This window comes from Budorcas taxicolor, chromosome X, assembly GCF_023091745.1.
Source record: "Budorcas taxicolor isolate Tak-1 chromosome X, Takin1.1, whole genome shotgun sequence".
NCBI lineage: Eukaryota > Metazoa > Chordata > Mammalia > Artiodactyla > Bovidae > Budorcas > Budorcas taxicolor.
This window is the reverse complement of record NC_068935.1, coordinates 27,747,018-27,766,361: the sequence shown is the minus strand read 5'-3', so window position 1 is coordinate 27,766,361 and position 19,344 is coordinate 27,747,018. Positions and strand designations below refer to the sequence as shown.

The following is a 19,344-nucleotide window of genomic DNA, read 5'->3' as shown; positions in this document are numbered from 1 at the left end:
AAATGCATTTGCAAGGCTCCATCATCTCATTACAGATGGGCAGATATGAATGGGCTGGAACAAGGCTTCTGGGAATAAAGTGAGGTTAGCTCTCATCAATGCTCTAAATCGGTAGACCCAGGGCTGGAAAGATCTTTAGAGATCACCTGGTTCAAGCAACCCAATCTTCAAGGAAAATCAAGTTTGAGAGGTGAAGGCATTTGCTCAAAGCCTAGCTAGCTGGTCAGAGTCATTGCTACCTTGACAGACTTTGAATCTGGGGTAAGAGACAGGTTCCTTTTTTTCTGAAGGACAGTATAGCACTTAGAATAATAGAAAGAGAGACTGGCCACTTTCTAGCACAAAGATACTCTTTGTTGGGGAGGCCCCTTTCCTCTTTGAAGGGTGAAGAGGTCTTCACATTTTCACCCCAGATCCTAAGTGGTCCAAGGATGAACCCCCAGGGAAAGTGATGACAGTAACCAAGACAGAGGAGGAAGAGGGAAGGAAAGGGCTTTCCTGGCTCTTAAGGGACAGCTGGGGTTTCCCTTGTGGCTCAGCTGGTAAGGAATCCGCCCGCAGTGCGGGAGACCTAGGTCCGATCAGGAATGGAACCTTCCTTTGAGATCCTGGCTTCAGCAGGCTCTACCTGTCTCCTTCATAATGTTCTGCTCTTCCCTAGAGACTGGGCTCCAGCTTCTGCTGTGGGAACAGGCTTTGTTGTTGTTTTCCCCCAGGGGTGTGCAGAGGGTTTGCATGGGTGCCCATTACTTGCTCTTAAGACATCAGTTAAGAGTTTACAGCCTCCTCTGTTCATTTCCTGCAGCACAAGCCAGCCTGGTGGCAGCGGACAAGGTGCTCTGCTTGGGCACATGGGTCGGGGGTTTGGGGGTGAGAGTGTTCCCCAGTCCATCTTCATTCTTCCCCCTCCCCCATTACCTGTTGCAAGCTCGGGTGAAGATTCGACACGTGGAGACTGCAGCCCACCCCCTCCTCCACCGTCCAAGCAGGGCTCAGGGCACCCTCGGATCCCAGAATCCTGTCTGCTCAGCCCTGTCGCCTTCTCCCTGGCACGCCTCGCCAGACACCGCGCCCCACCGCTGAGCTCCTGGCAGCCGGCCCGAGCTGGGCAATACCCGTCGCTTGTCGCTGGGCGGCCACTTCCTGGGTCCAGACGTGGGGGGTTGGGGGTAGTCGTTCCCTGAGGGAACTCAGGCGCCCTAGTGCGGCCAGAGGCGCGGGGCTGCCCATGTTGCCCTTGAGGCCGCAGAGCCCACCCATCCGTCTTCAGGCGGCACGGAAAAGCTGGGAAGAGGCGGCCCCCTTGGCAGCCAGTCCAGTGTCCTCAGGGATCCCTGAGCCGTCGCCCGGCCCGTCGCCCTCTGGGCTGGAGGGCTAGGGTTCGAAGCGAGGGCGCAGGCTGCGGGCAGGCGGCGCGGGAGGGGGGACGGGGAGGGCATCTATTTCAGCCGAGGATCGTGTGATAGGAAGCGGTGACAATGAGTCACAGGGCAGCGGGGCGCGAGAGCTCCTGCCCCCACCCCCCCCCGCCCGCACACGCTCCCGGGATGGTTTCCGAGGCGAGCGTGGCCCACTTCGGTTACCTCAGCCGTTACACAATCCCGCCCGCCCGCGCGGAGGAGGGGCTGCCCGGCCCGGGCCGCTCGCGGCCCTTATGCAACCAGTGCTCTCCTGACCTAATTCCATGCCGGACCCACCCCACCGGGAGCCGCGGCCCCGGAAGGGACAACTCCCGGCCGGCAGGGCGGCCCCGGACCGGGAGGGAGCGGCAGACACAGGCGCCGACCGAACATCCCCGGCGGTCTGGAGCGCAGGGGCCCCGGGGCGCGAGTGGGAAGGGTGCGAAGTTCACCTCCCTGTTTGCAAGGTGTGGGCAGGTGTAAGAGGGGCTGGGGCACGCAGAGGGAGAAGGAGAAGGCGAGCCCGAGAAACAGAGACGGTGACACCAAGCAAGTGGCAAAGATGCGGAGAGAAAGGAAAAGACAGAGGAAACAGAGTGACACAAAGAGAAGCAGGGACTGAGACACGCAGAAACACACGAGCTAACAGGAGACATAAGACAAAGAGCAGGGAGACATACAGAGACCCAGAACAAGAGCAGACACAGAGAAAAAGTCGGAGAGGGAACTCCAGAGTTCCCCGCCCCCACTCCGGTCGCGGTGCATCCCACGGTCTGCGCGCTCTCCTCCGCCGGAGTCACCCCCAGGTCCCCTCCGGGCTCCAGCCCCCGCCCGCCCCGGCCCCGGCGGTACGGTGCGCTCACCCAGCCTAACTGCCTCGTTGTACTTCAGCAGGGCCGCCTCCACCTGGCGCTCGCGGTACAGCCGGTTGCCCTCGTGCCGGAGTTGCGACGCCCGTGCCGGGCCCGGGAACAACTTGTCAAGGAGGCCGCTGAGCACCACGTTGACCCGCAGCGGCGGCGGCGCCTGCTGCCCAGCCCGCCGGGTCCCGCGCGCCCGCCCGGTGGTCACCATCAACGCGGAGAGTTTGACGCCGCAGAGCGCACAGCGCCGATCCGCTGCCCGCCCGCGTTCCAGGCACAGTTTACAAAAGGTGTGGCCGCAGGACAAGGACACGGGGTCTGAGAGAAACCCATGGCACTTCCGGCACTTGAAGCCGTCCCACACCTCGGTGGCCTCGGCAGCTGTCACCGCCCCTGGTTCTTCCGCCGCCAGCGCACAGCTCCCAGCGCGGCTCCCGTCTGAGGGCTCGGGCGCCGGCTCCTCGGCTTGCGGGACGTTCTCGGCCAGGCAGCGCACCAGCTGCTCCAGCTGCTCGGCCACCAACTGCTGCCGCTCGGAGAGCTGTCGGTACACCTCGAGGGCTTCCCGGAGGCGCCCCCCAGACGCCAGGGCGTCGGCCTGCGTGAGCAGGACTTTGCACTCCGGCGTCGAGGCCCTCGGAGGCTGCTCCTGCTCCGGCGGCCGAGTCGGTAGAGGTGCGGGGCCTTCTGCAGCCGCCTCCGGGTGGGGGCCCGTGTCTCCGCGGGCCGCTGATGCCGCCGGTTCCGCCAGCTCTAAGTTGTTGCTGCCGAGCTCGGCGGGCAAGCTCAGCATCTGTCCAGTCTGAAATGAATCCATAGGGAGAGGGACACGCGTGGAGAAGAGGCGTCTAGGGGCGGGGGACGCGGAGATGGAAGCGGCGGCTGGAGGGAATCGGGGCTGCCACCGCCGCCGCTCTGCCGCGCGCGGGTCCCTGCCGCGCCGCCGCGAGCTCCATGCCGGCCGCCCCGCGCCGCCTAATAACTGTCTTGTCTCAGCAAAGTGTTATATAAAACGGCACCACGTGATGCGCCGCCTCGCCGCTCATTGGCCGGCGGCGGGGCGATTGTTACAAAACCAGACAGTTTTGTAACAGTGTTGCGCTTGCTTCTTTTGGCTTCGCTTTTCTTGGCTTCTTTTTGCAGTTGTTTGTGTTTACACTCTGTCTTATTTCTCCCCTCGCGATGTGGTTTCTTTTTGGAAAAGTGAAGAAGGGAAAAAAAAAGCACCAATGTCTACTCTTGGGCTTCTCCGTCTCCAAACCCTATTCCATCCCACCTCCAAACCCGTCAGCAAACAGGTCCCCTCTGCCAGCCGCTCACTAACTGGCCCCTCCCCGCTCCAGAGGCCGGTACCTCGAGAAGCACAGTCCTCCAGGTCTTTAGGGACTTAGGAGGTTTGCGCTCCCAGGGGCGACAGCGGCTGTCTGCTAAAGGAAGCACCTTGGGAGTGTTCGGGGCAGCCCTTCACCTGGGTCCCTGCCCTGGCTCCTCTCTTGCGGGGTCCCTGGCCACCTTCCCCAGGGAATCCCCCAAAGGTAGTAAGTGTGGTTATCCGAGGGCGCTTGGTCTCCTGTGCTGCGAGTGACTCCGAGCAGCCGGCCCAGCGGGCTCAGCACTTTGGCTGCGCTCGCAGAGCGGAAAGAACAAGCGGAGAAGATGCACTAGCCGGCCGGGACCGGGAAGAGGCCCCCAGCGCGCCCTGCTTCTTCACCTCTCTCCCCTCCAGCGATGGAACCTGCGCCTGGGCGGGCGGCCGGCGCCCAGGCCCTGGGGGCCACTGGCCGGATGGGCGCGGCCGCAAGCACAAGGGCTGCCGGGTCAGTGGGTATTCTGGGGGCGTGGGAGAACCGCGAGGGGCAGACAGGAACCTAGAGCGCGGCTCAGGAGAAAGTCTGCGAGTCCCGGCGCGCTCCAGCAGCTGGCTCAGATGCCTCCAGGTCCGCTGCTCCAGAACGGAGACTTCTGACACTGGCAAGTCACAGTGGGGTGGGGGTGGGGGGGAAGGGGGCTGCGCACAGCCTAAGTGCTTGGCTTACTGTGTCGAGGGTGCCCCGCTTACTTCCAGAAGGCCAGAGTGAACCGCCCACACTGTGTCTCCCTCCCGCCCCCACACTTCGGAAGGGAGCCAAAAGCACAAATAAGCAGACAGGCTCAGAGACTTAAAGGAATAACGCACTTCCCTCGGGGTCCGCTGCTCTGAGCACGGAGGTAGGGGTCTGGGCTCGCCTCTGGCTCAGCGGGCCTCGGGAGTCAACGGGCCCTGGATATTGCCTGGAGCGGTGCCTGGGGAAGAGTGCTGTCCCATAGGCCTGAGGATCTACAATGGATTCCTGCTATGGCCGTTTCTGAGCTGAATGACCTTGGGTAAGTGATCTAAGACTCTGAGAGGCAACGTTTTGGCTTCTGAACCAACGTCAAGAATGACAGGTTATGTTGCGGAGCTAAGAACCACAGTATCCATCCAGGCTATGTCTGTTTCCACTCTTTAATTCCCCTTGAGTCAACCCCAAGGTCCCAGAGAACAGGTACTTTGCAGCGATCCTTAGAGTCTCCCTCTAAGACAAGACAGGGGGAGAGAGTCAAAGGGGAGAAGGGACACGGGCACATAGGGGGAGGGGACCCAGAAAAGAAACCGAGGAACTCAGGATATAGCCAAGAAGGCACACATAGGAAAACTTGGCTAGCAGCCCTGGCTTTTTGTCATAACTTGATGTAAAGCTGAAACTCCAGTACTTTGGCCACCTCATGCAAAGAGTTGACTCATTGGAAAAGACTCTGATGTTGGGAGGGATTGGGGGCAGGAGGAGAAGGGGATGACGGAGGATGAGATGGCTGGATGGCATCACAGACTCGATGGACGTGAGTATGAGTGAACTCCGGGAGTTGGTGATGGACAGGGAGGCCTGGCGTGCTGCGATTCATGGGGTCGCAAAGAGTCGGACACGACTGAGCAACTGAACTAAACTGAACTGATGTGAGACTTTGGGCCGGTCCTCCCACAAGAGATCTTGGTCCTAATGACCAAGTTCCCCTTGAACCTTGAATGCCTTCTATCCTAAGACTAGATGTCATGATACTCAACTCAACTAATTAAGTACAAAAGACTAGTCCAGATGCTATAGGAGGTGGTGGCTTGGACAAGGGGGTGAAGTCAGCAGTACTGGTGGAAGGGCAGGTAATTAGATGGCTGTCCTCTTTTTCAAGGTCAGGCTTGAGCCAGATTTTGAAGCTAGGGAAGTCAGGGGACTGGCCAGGAGGCAGAGGAGAGGGCTGTGCCAGGCAGTTGGGGAGAAGCTGGGGCTCCTCCTATCTTGCTGTCTAAGGGGAGCTCCTTTTATCTTTCAGTTTCCCCTGTTATTCAGTGGGGTCCATCTTAGTCTGTTCACGCTGCTATTACACAATGTCATAGACTGGGTGGTTTACAAACAAAAAAAGATATTTCTTATAGAGAAATGCATTTCTGGAGGCTGGGAAGGCCAAGATCAAAGTGCTGGCAGATCCACTGTCTGGTAAGAATCATCATCCTGACTCAAGCCAGTTGTCTTTTTGCTGTAACCTCACATGGTGGAAAGGGCAAGGATCTCTGTGAGGTCTTTTCTAAGTGCACAAATCACATTCATGAGGGCTCCACCCTCATGACCTAGTTCAGTTCAGTTCAGTTGCTCAGTCATGTCCGACTCTTTGCGACCCCATGAATCGCAGCACGCCAGGCCTCCCTGTCCATCACCAACTCCCGGAATTCACTCAGATTCACGTTCATCAAGTCAGTGATGGCATCCAGCCATCTCATCCTCTGTCATCCCCTTCTCCTCCTGCCCCCTATCCCTCTCAGCATCAAAGTCTTTTCCAATGAGTCAACTCTTTGCATGAGGTGGCCAAAGTATTGGAGTTTCAGCTTTAGCATCAGTCCTTCCAAAGAAATCCCAGGGCTGATCTCCTTCAGAATGGACTGGTTGGATCTCCTTGCAGTCCAAGGGACTCTCAAGAGTCTTCTCCAACACCACACTTCAAAAGCATCAGTTCTTCGGTGCTCAGCCTTCTTCACAGTCCAACTCTCACATCCATACATGACCACTGGAAAAACCACAGCCTTGACTAGACGGACCGTAGTCAGCAAAGTAATGTCTCTGCTTTTGAATATGCTATCTAGGTTGGTCATAACTTTCCTTCCAAGGAGTAAGCGTCTTTTAATTTCATTGCTGCAGTCACCATCTGCAGTGATTTTGGAGCCCCCCAAAATAAAGTCTGACACTGTTTCCACTGTTTCCCCATCTATTTCCCATGACGTGATGGGACCAGATGCCATGATCTTCATAGCTTTAAGCCAACTTTTTCACTCTCCTCTTTCACTTTCATCAAGAGGCTTTTTAGTTCCTCTTCACTTTCTGCCATAAGGGTGGTGTCATCTGCATATCTGAGGTTATTGATATTTCTCCCGGCAATCTTGATTCCAGCTTGTGTTTCTTCCAGTCCAGCATTTCTCATGATGTACTCTGCATATAAGTTAAATAAGCAGGGTGACAATATACAGCCTTGACGTACTCCTTTTCCTATTTGGAACCAGTCGGTTGTTCCATGTCCAGTTCTAACTGTTGCTTCCTGACCTGCATACAGATTTCTCAAGAGGCAGGTCAGGTGGTCTGGTATTCCCATCTCTTGAAGAATTTTCCACAGTTTATTGTGATCCACACAGTCAAAGGCTTTGGCATAGTCAATAAAGCAGAAATAGATGTTTTTCTGGAACTCTCTTGCTTTTTTGATGATTCAGTGGATGTTGACAATTTGATCTCTGGTTCCTCTGCCTTTTCTAAAACCAGCTTGAACATCTGGAACTTCACGGTTCACGTATTGCTGAAGCCTGGCTTGGAGAATTTTGAGCATTACTTTACTAGCATGTGAGATGAGTGCAATTGTGCGGTAGTTTGAGCATTCTTTGGCATTGCCTTTCTTTGGGATTGGAATGAAAGCAGACTTTTTCCAGTCCTGTGGCCACTGCTGAGTTTTCCAAATTTGCTGGCATATTGAGTGCAGCACTTTCACAGCATCATCTTTCAGGATTTGAAATAGCTCAACTGGAATGCCATCACCTCCACTAGCTTTGTTTGTAGTGATGCTTTCTAAGGCCCACTTGACTTCACATTCTAGGATGTCTAGCTCTAGATGAGTGATCACACCATCGCTCTCAAAGGCCGCATGTCCAAATACCATCACATTGGGGATTATGTTTCAACATATGAATTCAGGTAGAGGACACAGTCTGTAGCAGGGTTCCCAGCATTAATCATCTGCCTGCCTCTTCTGGCACCTGTGAGGTGGGACAGTCTGTGGGGCAGGTAAAGAAATTCATATGAAAGGGCCATGAGATGGATAATAACGAAAACCTCTTAATTCAAGAATTATATCCCTTTGACAAGTTTTAAAACTAGATATTGCTTATCCAAAATTGTCTTCCAGATGCAGATTTGGGATGTGCTTTGTTCCCTGGACCACCTTGACAAGTCAGCATCCCCTGGGTTGGCTTCCCTCCCTTACCTGTCATGGGTGGAGAGACAAGGAGAAGCCCAAGTCAGGCAGGCCTGCAGACTTGGAATAGAGATGCTCTCATTAGGTAGCCCCTCTGGGCAGCTGTGGGTTCTCATGGCTAACCATGAAGTTAGGAATGTTCAAACTGCAAGGAGCAATGGTGCAAAAGGTAACACCACCCACTCACCAGACTCCATGAGAGTTTTACATTGTATTTTCACATCAAGACTGCCTTCAGGATGACACCAAATGGGTTTCTATTAAACACTGGAAAATGTTACCACAATGCTTCTCTTTCCTTCTTTGTTTAAACAACTCCATTGATATTCATTGGTGAACCAACTTAAACAAATCTACTCAAAACTTCTTCTCCTCTGCCCTTAATAACTGAAGTTCCTAGAACTTGATGAAGCTAAGGAGAGAGGAGAAATGGATGACTCCTTTTCAGATGCAAATATTCCCTTTAGAGGGCTGGGTCCTTCAAACTTCCTTTTTTTTTTTGGCCAGGAGTCCCTCCTAGCTAAGGCTAACCAGGAAAAAGCCCACGAATTGATCTGTCCCTTCTTTTCAGCTGACTCACAGCAAGTTTCCCACCTGAGCTCTGAGGATCCTCTCTGGGGCCCAGAGAAGAGAGCAGGCAGGGCTTGACTCCAGCTCCCCTCAACCGGGGCAACTGGGCATTCACCAGTTTTACCTAGTGAGCTTTGGGGATGATTTCATTGAAGAAAGGCTTTCCCGTCCTTAAAATTAAAAAGTTTTAAAACGTTGACAATTTTCATCTCTTTTAACAAATTTGTTGAGCATCTTCTCTGGACCAGGCACTTGACTCCCAGGTCTTCCCTTACATATGGTAGCACAGCTTTCCCCAGGCCGGCTAGGGTACAAGGACTGGCCTCATGTCCTTCATCTCCTCCTCAGGGAACAACATGGAAACAGATTGTACCGAACATTGCAGTGGACATTCTGGCCCTAGATGGCAGTGAGCAGAGGGACAAGAGGAAAACCCAGCTGGTCTATGTCACACCTTTGCCCTGGACTGTTCACAGAGAGGGTGGGCAGTCCTACACGGGGTTAACAGTCCTACACTTGGGAAGGACTGGTAACAGCTCTGGAAGGGAAGAATCCAGCCCTAGCCAGGGAGCTGCAGTGAGGAATGAGCAACCCCCGCCCCACCCCCCACCCCCCCCACTCTCCCCCCACACACACTACGGGTGGAAGCTTGGCCAAAGCATTTACTTGTTCTTTAGTTGAGTTTCTCATTTTATAAACTGGGAGTGATCCATCAATGACATAGTTCTTACAGGAAAAAAAATAAATAAATAAAGCATGGTGGACATAAAGACATTGACACGAAAAAGGCTGCCCCTGGCTAACCAGAGTAGTGAAAAAAATCCAGAGCTGAAAAAAACTTATATATCAGTCCTGGTTTCTCAAGTGAGGGACTGAGGGCTAGAGAAGGCAGGCGACTTGCTGCAGGTCACAATGGGAGTTTGTGACAGTGCCAAGATTGGAAGCTAGGGCTCTTGCCTCTTTGTTTAAAGTTCTTTCCATGTGACCAGAAAGCTTCCAAAGGACACAGAACACCTCCCAAATAAATAAATGATTTCAGATTTCTGAATTACAAGATCTGCCATTCAACAAATATTTATTGAAGAGCTACTAGGTGCTAATGGAGCTGGCATTTTGGGGGGGGCAAGAAGAGAAGGGCAGGACACTGTTTTTATCCTCTGATAGCTAACTGAGGAAATAAGAGGCAAAGATTTGAAACAGTTAAGTAAAAATAACAAGCAGTATGTAAGAAGTGCCAAAATTGGGAGAACAGGGAGTCCAAGGGGGAGCTTGAGACGGAATGCAATGTCTCCCATCTCCTACCAAAGGTTCCTTTAAGCTGAGTTGAGAGGATTTAAACAGAAAGGTTAAAGACCACCCCACTGCTCAACTCAAGGGGGTTCCCTTCACACTGGGGGCCACTTGGCCAGAAGAACATAGAAGAAATCCAAGTAAGCCAGGTTGGTCAAGGCCCAGGAATTTGTATTTTTAAAGCCCACCCATGTGATTATGCTCAGCCGGGACTGAAGTTCACCCGTGTAAAGGATAATGCAGAATAAATTGGATAAGGGTACCCTGATCCTCTCCCTAGCTCATCCGCAGCTTCTCTGGGGGTAGGCACCAATAACTCTTGTCTACACTTTACTGAAGGGAAACCTGAGGGTCCAGGGACTTTCAACGACATGTTCAAAGTCATTCAGTAAGTAGGGGGCACTCAATTTCCTGCCAATCAATAGAAACAGAAGACCACAATATACTGTCCCAAGGAAGATTTTGCTTCATTTCTCTGCAAGACAAGTTGGACCCGCTTGGTTAACCAGAGAGTTCATGGCCCAAAGTACAAAAAGGAGCAAGTCTCTGGAGCTGCCAGGTGTGCGGGATAGAGCCCAGGGTGAGGCCAGTTGCTGGGAGCTGGGAGTTCTAACTTTGCTGTGTGACTCAACCCAAGCCACTTCCCCTCTCTCTTTGTCCTTCACCTATTAATAACGATGCCCCACGTCACTGTTGGGATAGCTACCAGTGATGGAAAATGCACAGCGAGCTTTGTCCTGATGTGATTCCTGGGATCCACAGCCATCTGCTGACTGTTGTGAGTAAAATATGTGCTGGCTGCCTTCAGAGTAGAGGTATTTTCTTCCCCAAAAGAGAGAAGGCTAGAGGCCTGAAGCCAGACTCTGCCTCCTTGAGGGCACTGACCAATGTGAGGCTCTGGAGATCTTGGTAGAGAGCAGCCTAGTGTCAGGAGGAAAAAGAAAGAAAAGGCAGGTTATCTGGAGGAAAAGCAGCAAGCATTCATCAGAAGGAAAATATCAGAAGCCTTGGGCAGGACTGGGAAATGGTTAAAATCAAGGCTTGGATCTTCTTTTATAAATTGTGGTAAAATATACAAAATGCAAAATTGACCATTTTAGTTACTTTTAGGCATACAGTTCAGTATTAAGTTCATTCATATCCTTATGCAACCATTGGCACCACCCATCTCCAGAACATTTTTTTTCATTTTGCAAAGCCAGAACTCTGTCCCCATTAAATAACCACCCCATTCCCCACTCCCTCCAGCCCTGGCAACCACCATTTGACTTTCTGTCTCTGTGAATTTGACAACTCTCAGTATCTCAAATAAGTGGAATCCTGTGGTATTTGTCCTTTTGGGACTGGCTTATTTCACTTAGTATAATGACCTCAATGTTTATTCATGTTGTAGCATGTGTCAAAATTTTCTTCCTTTTAAAGGCCAAAAAATAATCTGTTGTATGTATATTCATTTATCCATCAGTGGACACTTGGATTATTTCCACATTTTGACTGTTGTAAATAATACTGCTATGAACACGAGTATCAAATATCTCTTCCAGACCGTGCTTTTACTTCCTTTGGATATATACCTAGAAGTGGAATTGCTGGATGCACAGTAATTCTATTTTTAATGTTTTTGAGGATCCACTATACTATTTTCCACAGTGGCTGCACCATTTTATATTCCTACCAGCAATGCATAAGGGTTCCAATTGCTCCATACCTTGCCAACATTTGTTATTTTCTGTTGTTTTCTTTTTATAATAGCCACCCTAGGGGGTATGAGGTGGCATAGCACTGCAATTTTGATTTGTGTTTACCTAGTGATTAGTGGGAGAAGGCAATGGCAACCCACTCCAGTACTCTTGCCTGGAAAATCCCATGGCAGAGGAGCCTGGTAGGCTGCAGTCCATGGGGTCGCTAAGAGTTGGACACGACTGAGCGACTTCACTTTCACTTTTCACTTTCACACACTGGAGAAGGAAACGGCAACCCACTCCAGTATTCTTGCCTGGAGAATCACAGGGACGGGGAAGCCTGGTGGGCAGCTGTCTATCGGGTCGCACAGAGTCGGACACGACTGAAGCGACTTAGCAGCGGCAGCAGCGATTAGTGATTTGAGCATCTTTCCACGTGCTTATTGGCCATTTGTATATCTTCTTAGAAGACATGTCTATTAAGTCTTCCTATTTAAAAATAAGATTGTATGTGGCTGAATGAAATTTTGTCATTTGCAACAATGTGGATGGAATTAGAGGGTATTGTGATAAGTGAAATAAGTCAGACAGAGAAAGATGAGTACTGTATGATCTCACTTATATGTGGAATCTAAAAAATACCAACTAGTGAATATAACCAAAAAAAGCAGATTCACAGATATAGAGAATAAACTAGTGGTTACCAGTGAGGAAAGGGAAAGGAGGAAGGGCAACATAGGAGTAGGGGATCAAGGGGCACAAACTATTAGGTATAAAATAAGCTACAAGGACATATATAACACAACATAGGGAATATAGCCAATATTTTATAATAACAATAAATGAAAAATAATTTGTAAAAATTATGAATCACTGTATTGTACATCTGTAACATATAAACGAGATCCAACCAGTCCATTCTGAAGGAGATCAGCCCTGGGATTTCTTTGGAAGGAATGATGCTAAAGCTGAAACTCCAATACTTTGGCCATCTCATGCTAAGAGTTGACTCATTGGAAAAGACTTTGATGCTGGGAGGGATTGGGGGCAGGAGGAGAAGGGGACGACAGAGGATGAGATGGCTGGATGGCATCACTGACTCAATGGACGTTGAGTCTGAGTGAACTCCGGGAGTTGGTGATGGACAGGGAGGCTTGGCGTGCTGCGATTCATGGGGTCACAAAGAGTTGGACATGACTGAGTGACTGAACTGAACTGAACATATAATGTATATCAACTATATCTCAATTTAAAAAAAGAATGAAAAAAAACTGGGTTGTTTGTTGTTTTGTTGTTGAGTTTTAAGTGTTTTCTGTGTATTCTGGATATTAATCTCCTCTCAAATATGTGATTTGTACATATTTTCTCCCATTCCATGGGCTGCTTCTCACTCCATTGATAGTGTCCTTATCTGAAACTTTGGCAGAACTGGGCGATGATTAGAACCAGGGTTTGGATCATGAACTCAAAGTTTCTGGATTCAAAATCTGGCTATTTGATATTGGGAAAGCTAATTAACCTCTTTGAGCTTACCTTACTTTTTTCATCTGAAAAATGGGAATAATGCTTATAATAGCACCTAGCTTGCTATTGGATTGGCCAGAAAGTTCATTTGAGTTTTTCTGTAAAAACCTGAATGAACTTTCTGGCCAACCTAATATAATGAGGAATAAATGAGATCACATCTAAAATCTCACCACAGAATCTAGCCTAGATTAGCTGCTCAATAAGTGGTAACCTTTATTAGTTAGTATTGGGTATAATAAGGGACCAGGATGATGTAAGTGAAATCTGATATTAGTTATTATCAAATGGGTGAGTAGGTCAACAATATTAAATAACCAACCTGAACACCGTAATATTACATAATACTTATTAACACTGGTGTAGCAAGTTGCAGTTTATGAATCATTTCAACATACATCGTTCATTCAACTTGTCTTTGCTGGAAACATAATGATGAATAAGTCACAATCCTGCAGAGCTGAGTCGGAGAAAGCAAGGTAAAAGGTCATTTTAATCAGGGCCATGAGTGCCAAGGAGTCAGAAGCATGGGATGCTGGGGAGCACAGAGGAGCAGGTGAGTACTTCCCAGGTGGGTGGAATGGTTACTGGATTCCACAGGACTACAGGGTTAGGGGGAGGACAGGGTGCTGGAGCAGGCTGAGTGTTCTAGCTAGAAGCAAAAGCTATGCAAAAACTGGAGGTGAGAGAGGCTGCCTCATTGGGGAATAGCTACTAGTTTATTGTGGCTTGAGCCTGGAACTTAAGAGAGAGGAGCAGTGTGAGATAAGCCTGGAGAGATAGACAGGTGCCAAAAAATAAAGGGCCTTGTAGACCAGGGCCAGGATTTGGGTCTTATCCTGAGAGTAATAAGAAGCTATTGAAGGGTTCTAAGCAGATTCGCCATGTAACTGGCTTTGAGTTTTAGAAAGCTAGATCTCTTTGGCCGCAGTGTGTAGAGCAGAATGTAAAGGAGGCGGCCTGGGGCAGACCAGGTAGAAAGATGAACTGAAGAAGGAACCACAAGGGCAGAGAGAAGTGGGGGGTTCAAAAGACATTTAGAATAACATGGAGCAGATGTAGGGACTGATGGGATGACCTCAACTGGCTGGAAATAACTCTGGCATTAGCATCATTCCTTCATTTGAGATGAGCAGCAGAGGCTGAAGAAGGTGAAATAATTCGTACGAGGTCCCAGAGCCAGAAAGAATCTTATCAGGACTCTGACTTTCCACCCTGACATCTCCTGTTCACTCCTCCCAAATATGCTGTTAGATGAGTCCCTAGATCTTTATGTATAAATCCCCTTGCAGGAACTCAAGTCCTGTTTCCCCATTGACTCCTTTGCAGCATATAATCCTCTCAGAGGCACTTCATGAGTTTTTCATTGGTTGTCAACGTCCTAAGGCTTCACACCTCTGAGCTTTAAGACATATTCTTTTCCTTCCATTCCACTTAGTGTTTAAACCTCAGCCTGGAAGCAAACCCTGACCAAATCCCAGGGAGGCTCAGATGAAGATTCCAGGACTCAGAAAGAGTGAGCCCAAGTCCTAGGCTTAGCCATGAATTAGCTATGGGATAGAATGAGTCACTTTCTTTCTACAAACACCTATTTGAAAACCCAGGGGAAGAGAACAAGCAAATGCATAGTCACTCAGATTCAATAACTTTGGAATCTCTTTTAATAAACATTCCTTCAAATTGTGAAAAACCACTCTGTCATGAATGTTGGGTCAAGTGGGTTTCTAACCCCATAAGATGCTCATAGATATTAGGGATTTGCCCTGAAACCCAACTGTTTGCTCAGCAGGGCGTATGTCCCTGCTCTGTACTTGCTGAGCATGGTGTTATCAGACTTAAACTGCCGACCAAGATGTATGGGAATGTTTGGTTCTCTCTCAGACACTTGTACTGGCTAAGATTTTTTTTTTTGGTTGGGGGAAGTGCAATTCTTTGTTATAAAACCAGCAGGAAGAGGGAAAATGAAGGTGAGTTTACAGTTTATGGAAAAAGCCCACCCGGCACTATGCCTATCCTGAGGCGTGGAGGAGATGGGGGAGGAGCAGTGTCTATGAATGGCGGGACCCTCTCCACCCAGTGAGATGACACAATTATTCTTGCTTCAAACCCCACAAGCTAGGGGAGCCTGTGAGTGAAAAGGGGCCATTGGCAGTTCTGACTTGGCCAGGACCAGGGCCCCGCAGGGCCGAACTTCTGCTCAGCAGGAAGGATGGAGCCCTGACACTCCACCCCACTCCCAGGGGTAGGGGTGGGCTCCAGGCCACAGGCCTGGGCAGTGACCCCCTTGAGATGTGCAGGCCAGGTCGACTCCAGAGACTCCCGCAGGCCTGCTGGCTCCCTGTCTTCTGCGGTTTCCGTGAACAGAGGAGGGGCTGGGACTCAGCACCCTGTGCTCTTTACCCCAGGGCTTTCGTCTCTCCTAGGGAGATGGCACCCCTGTGTCGGTGCTCCTCTTCGGTGAGCACCCACAGCCCGGTCTGGCCGTGACACGTGGTCTAGGAGGCCAATGACAGCACAAGTCACTCCCTGTGGGCGTGGGGGTGGGGCCTCACCTGGGGGCGCAGGCCCTTGTTGTACCCACCACCACAGCACGAGCATCACACCTGGCTACAGGTATGGAAATCTCCCGGGAGGCCTTGCAGAGGAGCCAAAGCAAGATGGGAAGAGGGCGGGAAGACCCTCCAGAGACAGTCAGGCCTGGCAGGTAGAAGAGAAGCACCATTGACAGAGAGACGGATTCAAAAGCCCCATGATTCAGTCAACAGACACCTACCTGTGCAAACTCCGTGGGGTGGGGGGTGGGGGGTCGCAAATTTGAAGAAGGTCTGGACAATCCCCCTAAAGGGCCTGTGCTTTTCCAGGGGAGCCAAACAGTGTCCACACATCTCAGTGCAACCAGGAGAGCCTGTGGGTGTCGCAGGGGGAGCAGATACAGAAGAGAAGGCTTCCTGGAGGGGTGGGTCTGGGGCCGGGCTGTAAAGGAGAGCTCAGGACTGATCAGGGAGTGTGCCCTGCCACGCCCGCCAGGAAGCAGAGACCTCTTCCAGCTGTTGTGGCCCTGGGTCCTTCCCCTGTTTCTCCTTTCCCGACTCTGATGATGGATCTGCAAAAGGAAAGGATGTGGCTGCTTCTGTTGACCAGTGGGGAGTGGGGCGGGGAAAGCAAGCACCTTCCCTTAAGGAAATCTGTCATCGATGTCCAAGTATCTTTGCCTCTAGACCATGAATTAGGGCAAGTCACAAATCCTGGATATCTGTCAATCCCCAGCCCCCAGGACAACTCCCAGTATACAGTAAGTGCTTAGTGAATGGCTGAATAGCTAGGGTCTGGAACATTTGTCCTGTAACTTCAAGTGGACAACCCAGCTTTTCATGACCTGAGAAGACACTTGTTTTCCTATAATAACATCCTCTTCCTTCCCCTACCCCAAGACTCAGGCTTTTATTATAGCCAAGGAGACTCTGAGACATCATGTGCACTTTAACACAAGCCCTGCAGAGACAACATCCTGCCTTTCTGGTCAGGGGATGCTACCATCTCTTCAAACTCAAGCTCTCCATCCTCTTGGAAGACTTCCCTGAGAAAAGCCCTCACACAGTGACCCCTCCTACCTCTCCTGGCTACACAGTTGAATGAGTCATTTGTTATATCATCGGTAAATGTGTTTGAATCATAGAGATGTTTCATGTGCGGCCTTTTCTCCCAAAGAGATGGTGAACCTCTTGGTGAGTCAGAGATGGTAGCCCCTGCTTTTCTGTGCCCAGGAATGTCTCCCAAAATGTAATGCACACAGTCAGTTCAGTTCAGTCGCTGAGTTGTGTCCGACTCTTTGCAGCACATCAAGCCTCCCTGTTCACCAACTCCCGGAGTCTACCCAAACCCATGTCCATCGAGTTGGTGATGCCATCCAACCATCTCATCCTCTGTCATCCCCTTCTCCTCGTGCCCTCAAACTTTCCCAGCATCAGGGTCTTTTCAAATGAGTCAGCTCTTCCTATCAGGTGGCCAAAGTACTGGAGTTTCAGCTTCAACATCAGTCCTTCCAATGAACACCCAGGACTGATCTCCTTTAGGATGGACTGGTTGAATCTCTTTGCAGTTCAAGGGACTCTCAAGAGTCTTCTCCAACACCACAGTTAAAAACCATCAATTCTTCGGTGCTCAGCTTTCTTTATAGTCCAACACTCACATCCATACATGACTACGGGAAAAACCATAGCTTTGACTAAATGGACTTTTGTTGCAAAGTGATGTTTCTGCTTTTTAATATGCTGTCTAGGTTGGTTATAACTTTCCTTCCAAAGAGTAAGCATCTTTTAATTTCATGGCTGCAATCACCATCTGCAATGATTCTGGGGCCCAGAAAAATAAAGTCTGACACTGTTTCCACTGTTTCCCCATCTATTTCCCATGAAGTGATGGGACCAGATGCCATGATCTTCGTTTTCTGAATGTTGAGCTTTAAGCCAACTTTTTCACTCTCCTCTTTCACTTTCATCAAGAGGCTCTTTAGTTCCTCTTCACTTTCTGCCATAAGGGTGGTGTCATCTGCATATCTGAGGTTATTGATATTTCTCCCAGCAATCTTGATTCCAGCTTGTGCTTCCTCCAGCCCAGCGTTTCTCATGATGTACTCTGCATAAAAGTTAAATAAGCATGGTGACAATATACAGCCTTGACGTACTCCTTTTCCTATTTGGAACCAGTCTGTTTTTCCATGTCCAGTTCTAACTGTTGCTTCTGTTGCTAACTGTTGCTAGTGGAGGTGATGGAATTCCAGCTGAGCTATTTCAAATCCTGAAGGATGATGCTGTGAAAGTGCTGCACTCAATATGCCAGCAAATTTGGAAAACTCAGCAATGGCCACAGGACTGGAAAAAGTCCGCTTTCATTTCAGTCCCAAAGAAAGGCAATGCCAAAGAATGCTCAAACTACTGCACAATTGCACTCATCTCACATGCTAGTAAAGTGATGCTTAAAATTCTCCAAGCCAGGCTTCAGCAATACATGAACTGTGAACTTCCAGATGTTCAATCTGGTTTTAGAAAAGGCAGAGGAACCAGCGATCAAATTGCCAACATCCAATGGATCATCGAGAAAGCAAGAGAGTTCTAGAAAAACATCTATTTCTCCTTATTGACTATGCCAAAGCCTTTGACTGTGTGGATCACAATAAACTGGAAAATGCACACAGGTGTGCAGTAAATACTTGCTGATTGAAGGGAAGGCAGAAAACTGATTGGACATTTTAGGGATCCACAAGGCCCAGACATTCACTTGGACTGGGTAACTAACCTTGAGAACCTTCAGCTCTCAAGTTGCTCTAGAAGCTGCAGAGGTGAGAAACAATCCTGTTTCAACTTCAGATTGAGAGATCAGGAAATCCTGGTTATAGATCTGATTCTGCCACTAACTAGTACGAACTTTGGTAAGCCAGTTAGCTGCTTTTGTCCTCAGTTTCCTCAATTAAAAAATAGGGAGATTGCTACATCTAGCTAAGACAGCACGGCAGAATTTGTATGTACCCTCCCGCATGAAACAACCAAGAAAAAAAAATCCAGACAGTATGAAGCAACAATTTTCAAAACACTATATATTAGGCAACAAAGAACAGTGATCCTAGAGAGATGGAAAGCAAATGAGATGAGCCCTATGAATGACCAGCTTATTTTTAAAACAACTTTATTGAGATATAATTCATATCCATAAACATTATAATTAATTATAATTCACATTCATCCATTTCAATTTTACAATTCAATGGTTTTTAGTCTATTCACCAACATGTGTGATCATCACTAATGTTAGAACATTTTCATCACCTCAGAAAGAAATCTCATAGCCTTTAGTTTTCTATTCCCTATTCCCTCCAGCCCTAAGCAACTACCAATCTACTTTCTGTCTATAGATTTCCTTATTCTGGACATTTCAAATAAATGGAATCATATAATATGTGGTCTTTTGTAACTGGCTTTTTCGACTCAGTATGTTTTCCAAGATGCATCCATGTTGTAGCCTGTATCAGTAAGCACTTTGTTCCTTTTATGGCCAAACAATGTTCCATCGTATGGATATAGCACTTTAATTTATGCATTCATCAGTTAATGGACATTTGGGTTGTTTGGGGCTTCCCAGGTGGCGCCAGTAGTAAAGAATCCATCTGCCAATGCAGGAGACGCAAGAGACACAGGTTCAATCCCTGGGTCAGTAGGATCCCCTGGAGTAGGATATGACAACCCACTCCAGTGTTCTTGCTTGGAAAATTCCATGGACAGAGGAGCCTGGCAGGCTACAGTCCATGGGGTCACAAAGAGTCGGAGAGGACTGAACTATTGAGCACACACACACATACCTACCTTTTGGTTATTATGAATAATGCTGCTATACACAATGTTTTTTGTGGGCATATATTTTCCTTTCTCTTGGAAGGAAGATATTCTTCAATTCTTGGAAGAGAATTGTTGGATTTTTTTTAACTGAAGGATAAATGCT

General features: G+C 49.2%; 1 protein-coding gene across 1 annotated transcript in view; it reads right to left on the bottom strand.

Moving 5' to 3' along the window:
• The window catches only part of LONRF3 (LON peptidase N-terminal domain and ring finger 3), a 34,846-nt gene extending 31,631 nt beyond the window's left edge, over nucleotides 1–3,215 (bottom strand). The window contains exon 1 of the mRNA XM_052662860.1: nucleotides 2,264–3,215. Coding sequence (XP_052518820.1) covers nucleotides 2,264–3,080 — 817 coding nt within the window. The 5' untranslated portion in view covers nucleotides 3,081–3,215. The remainder of the gene's footprint in view (nucleotides 1–2,263) is intronic.
• Nucleotides 3,216–19,344: the final 16,129 nt, after the last annotated feature.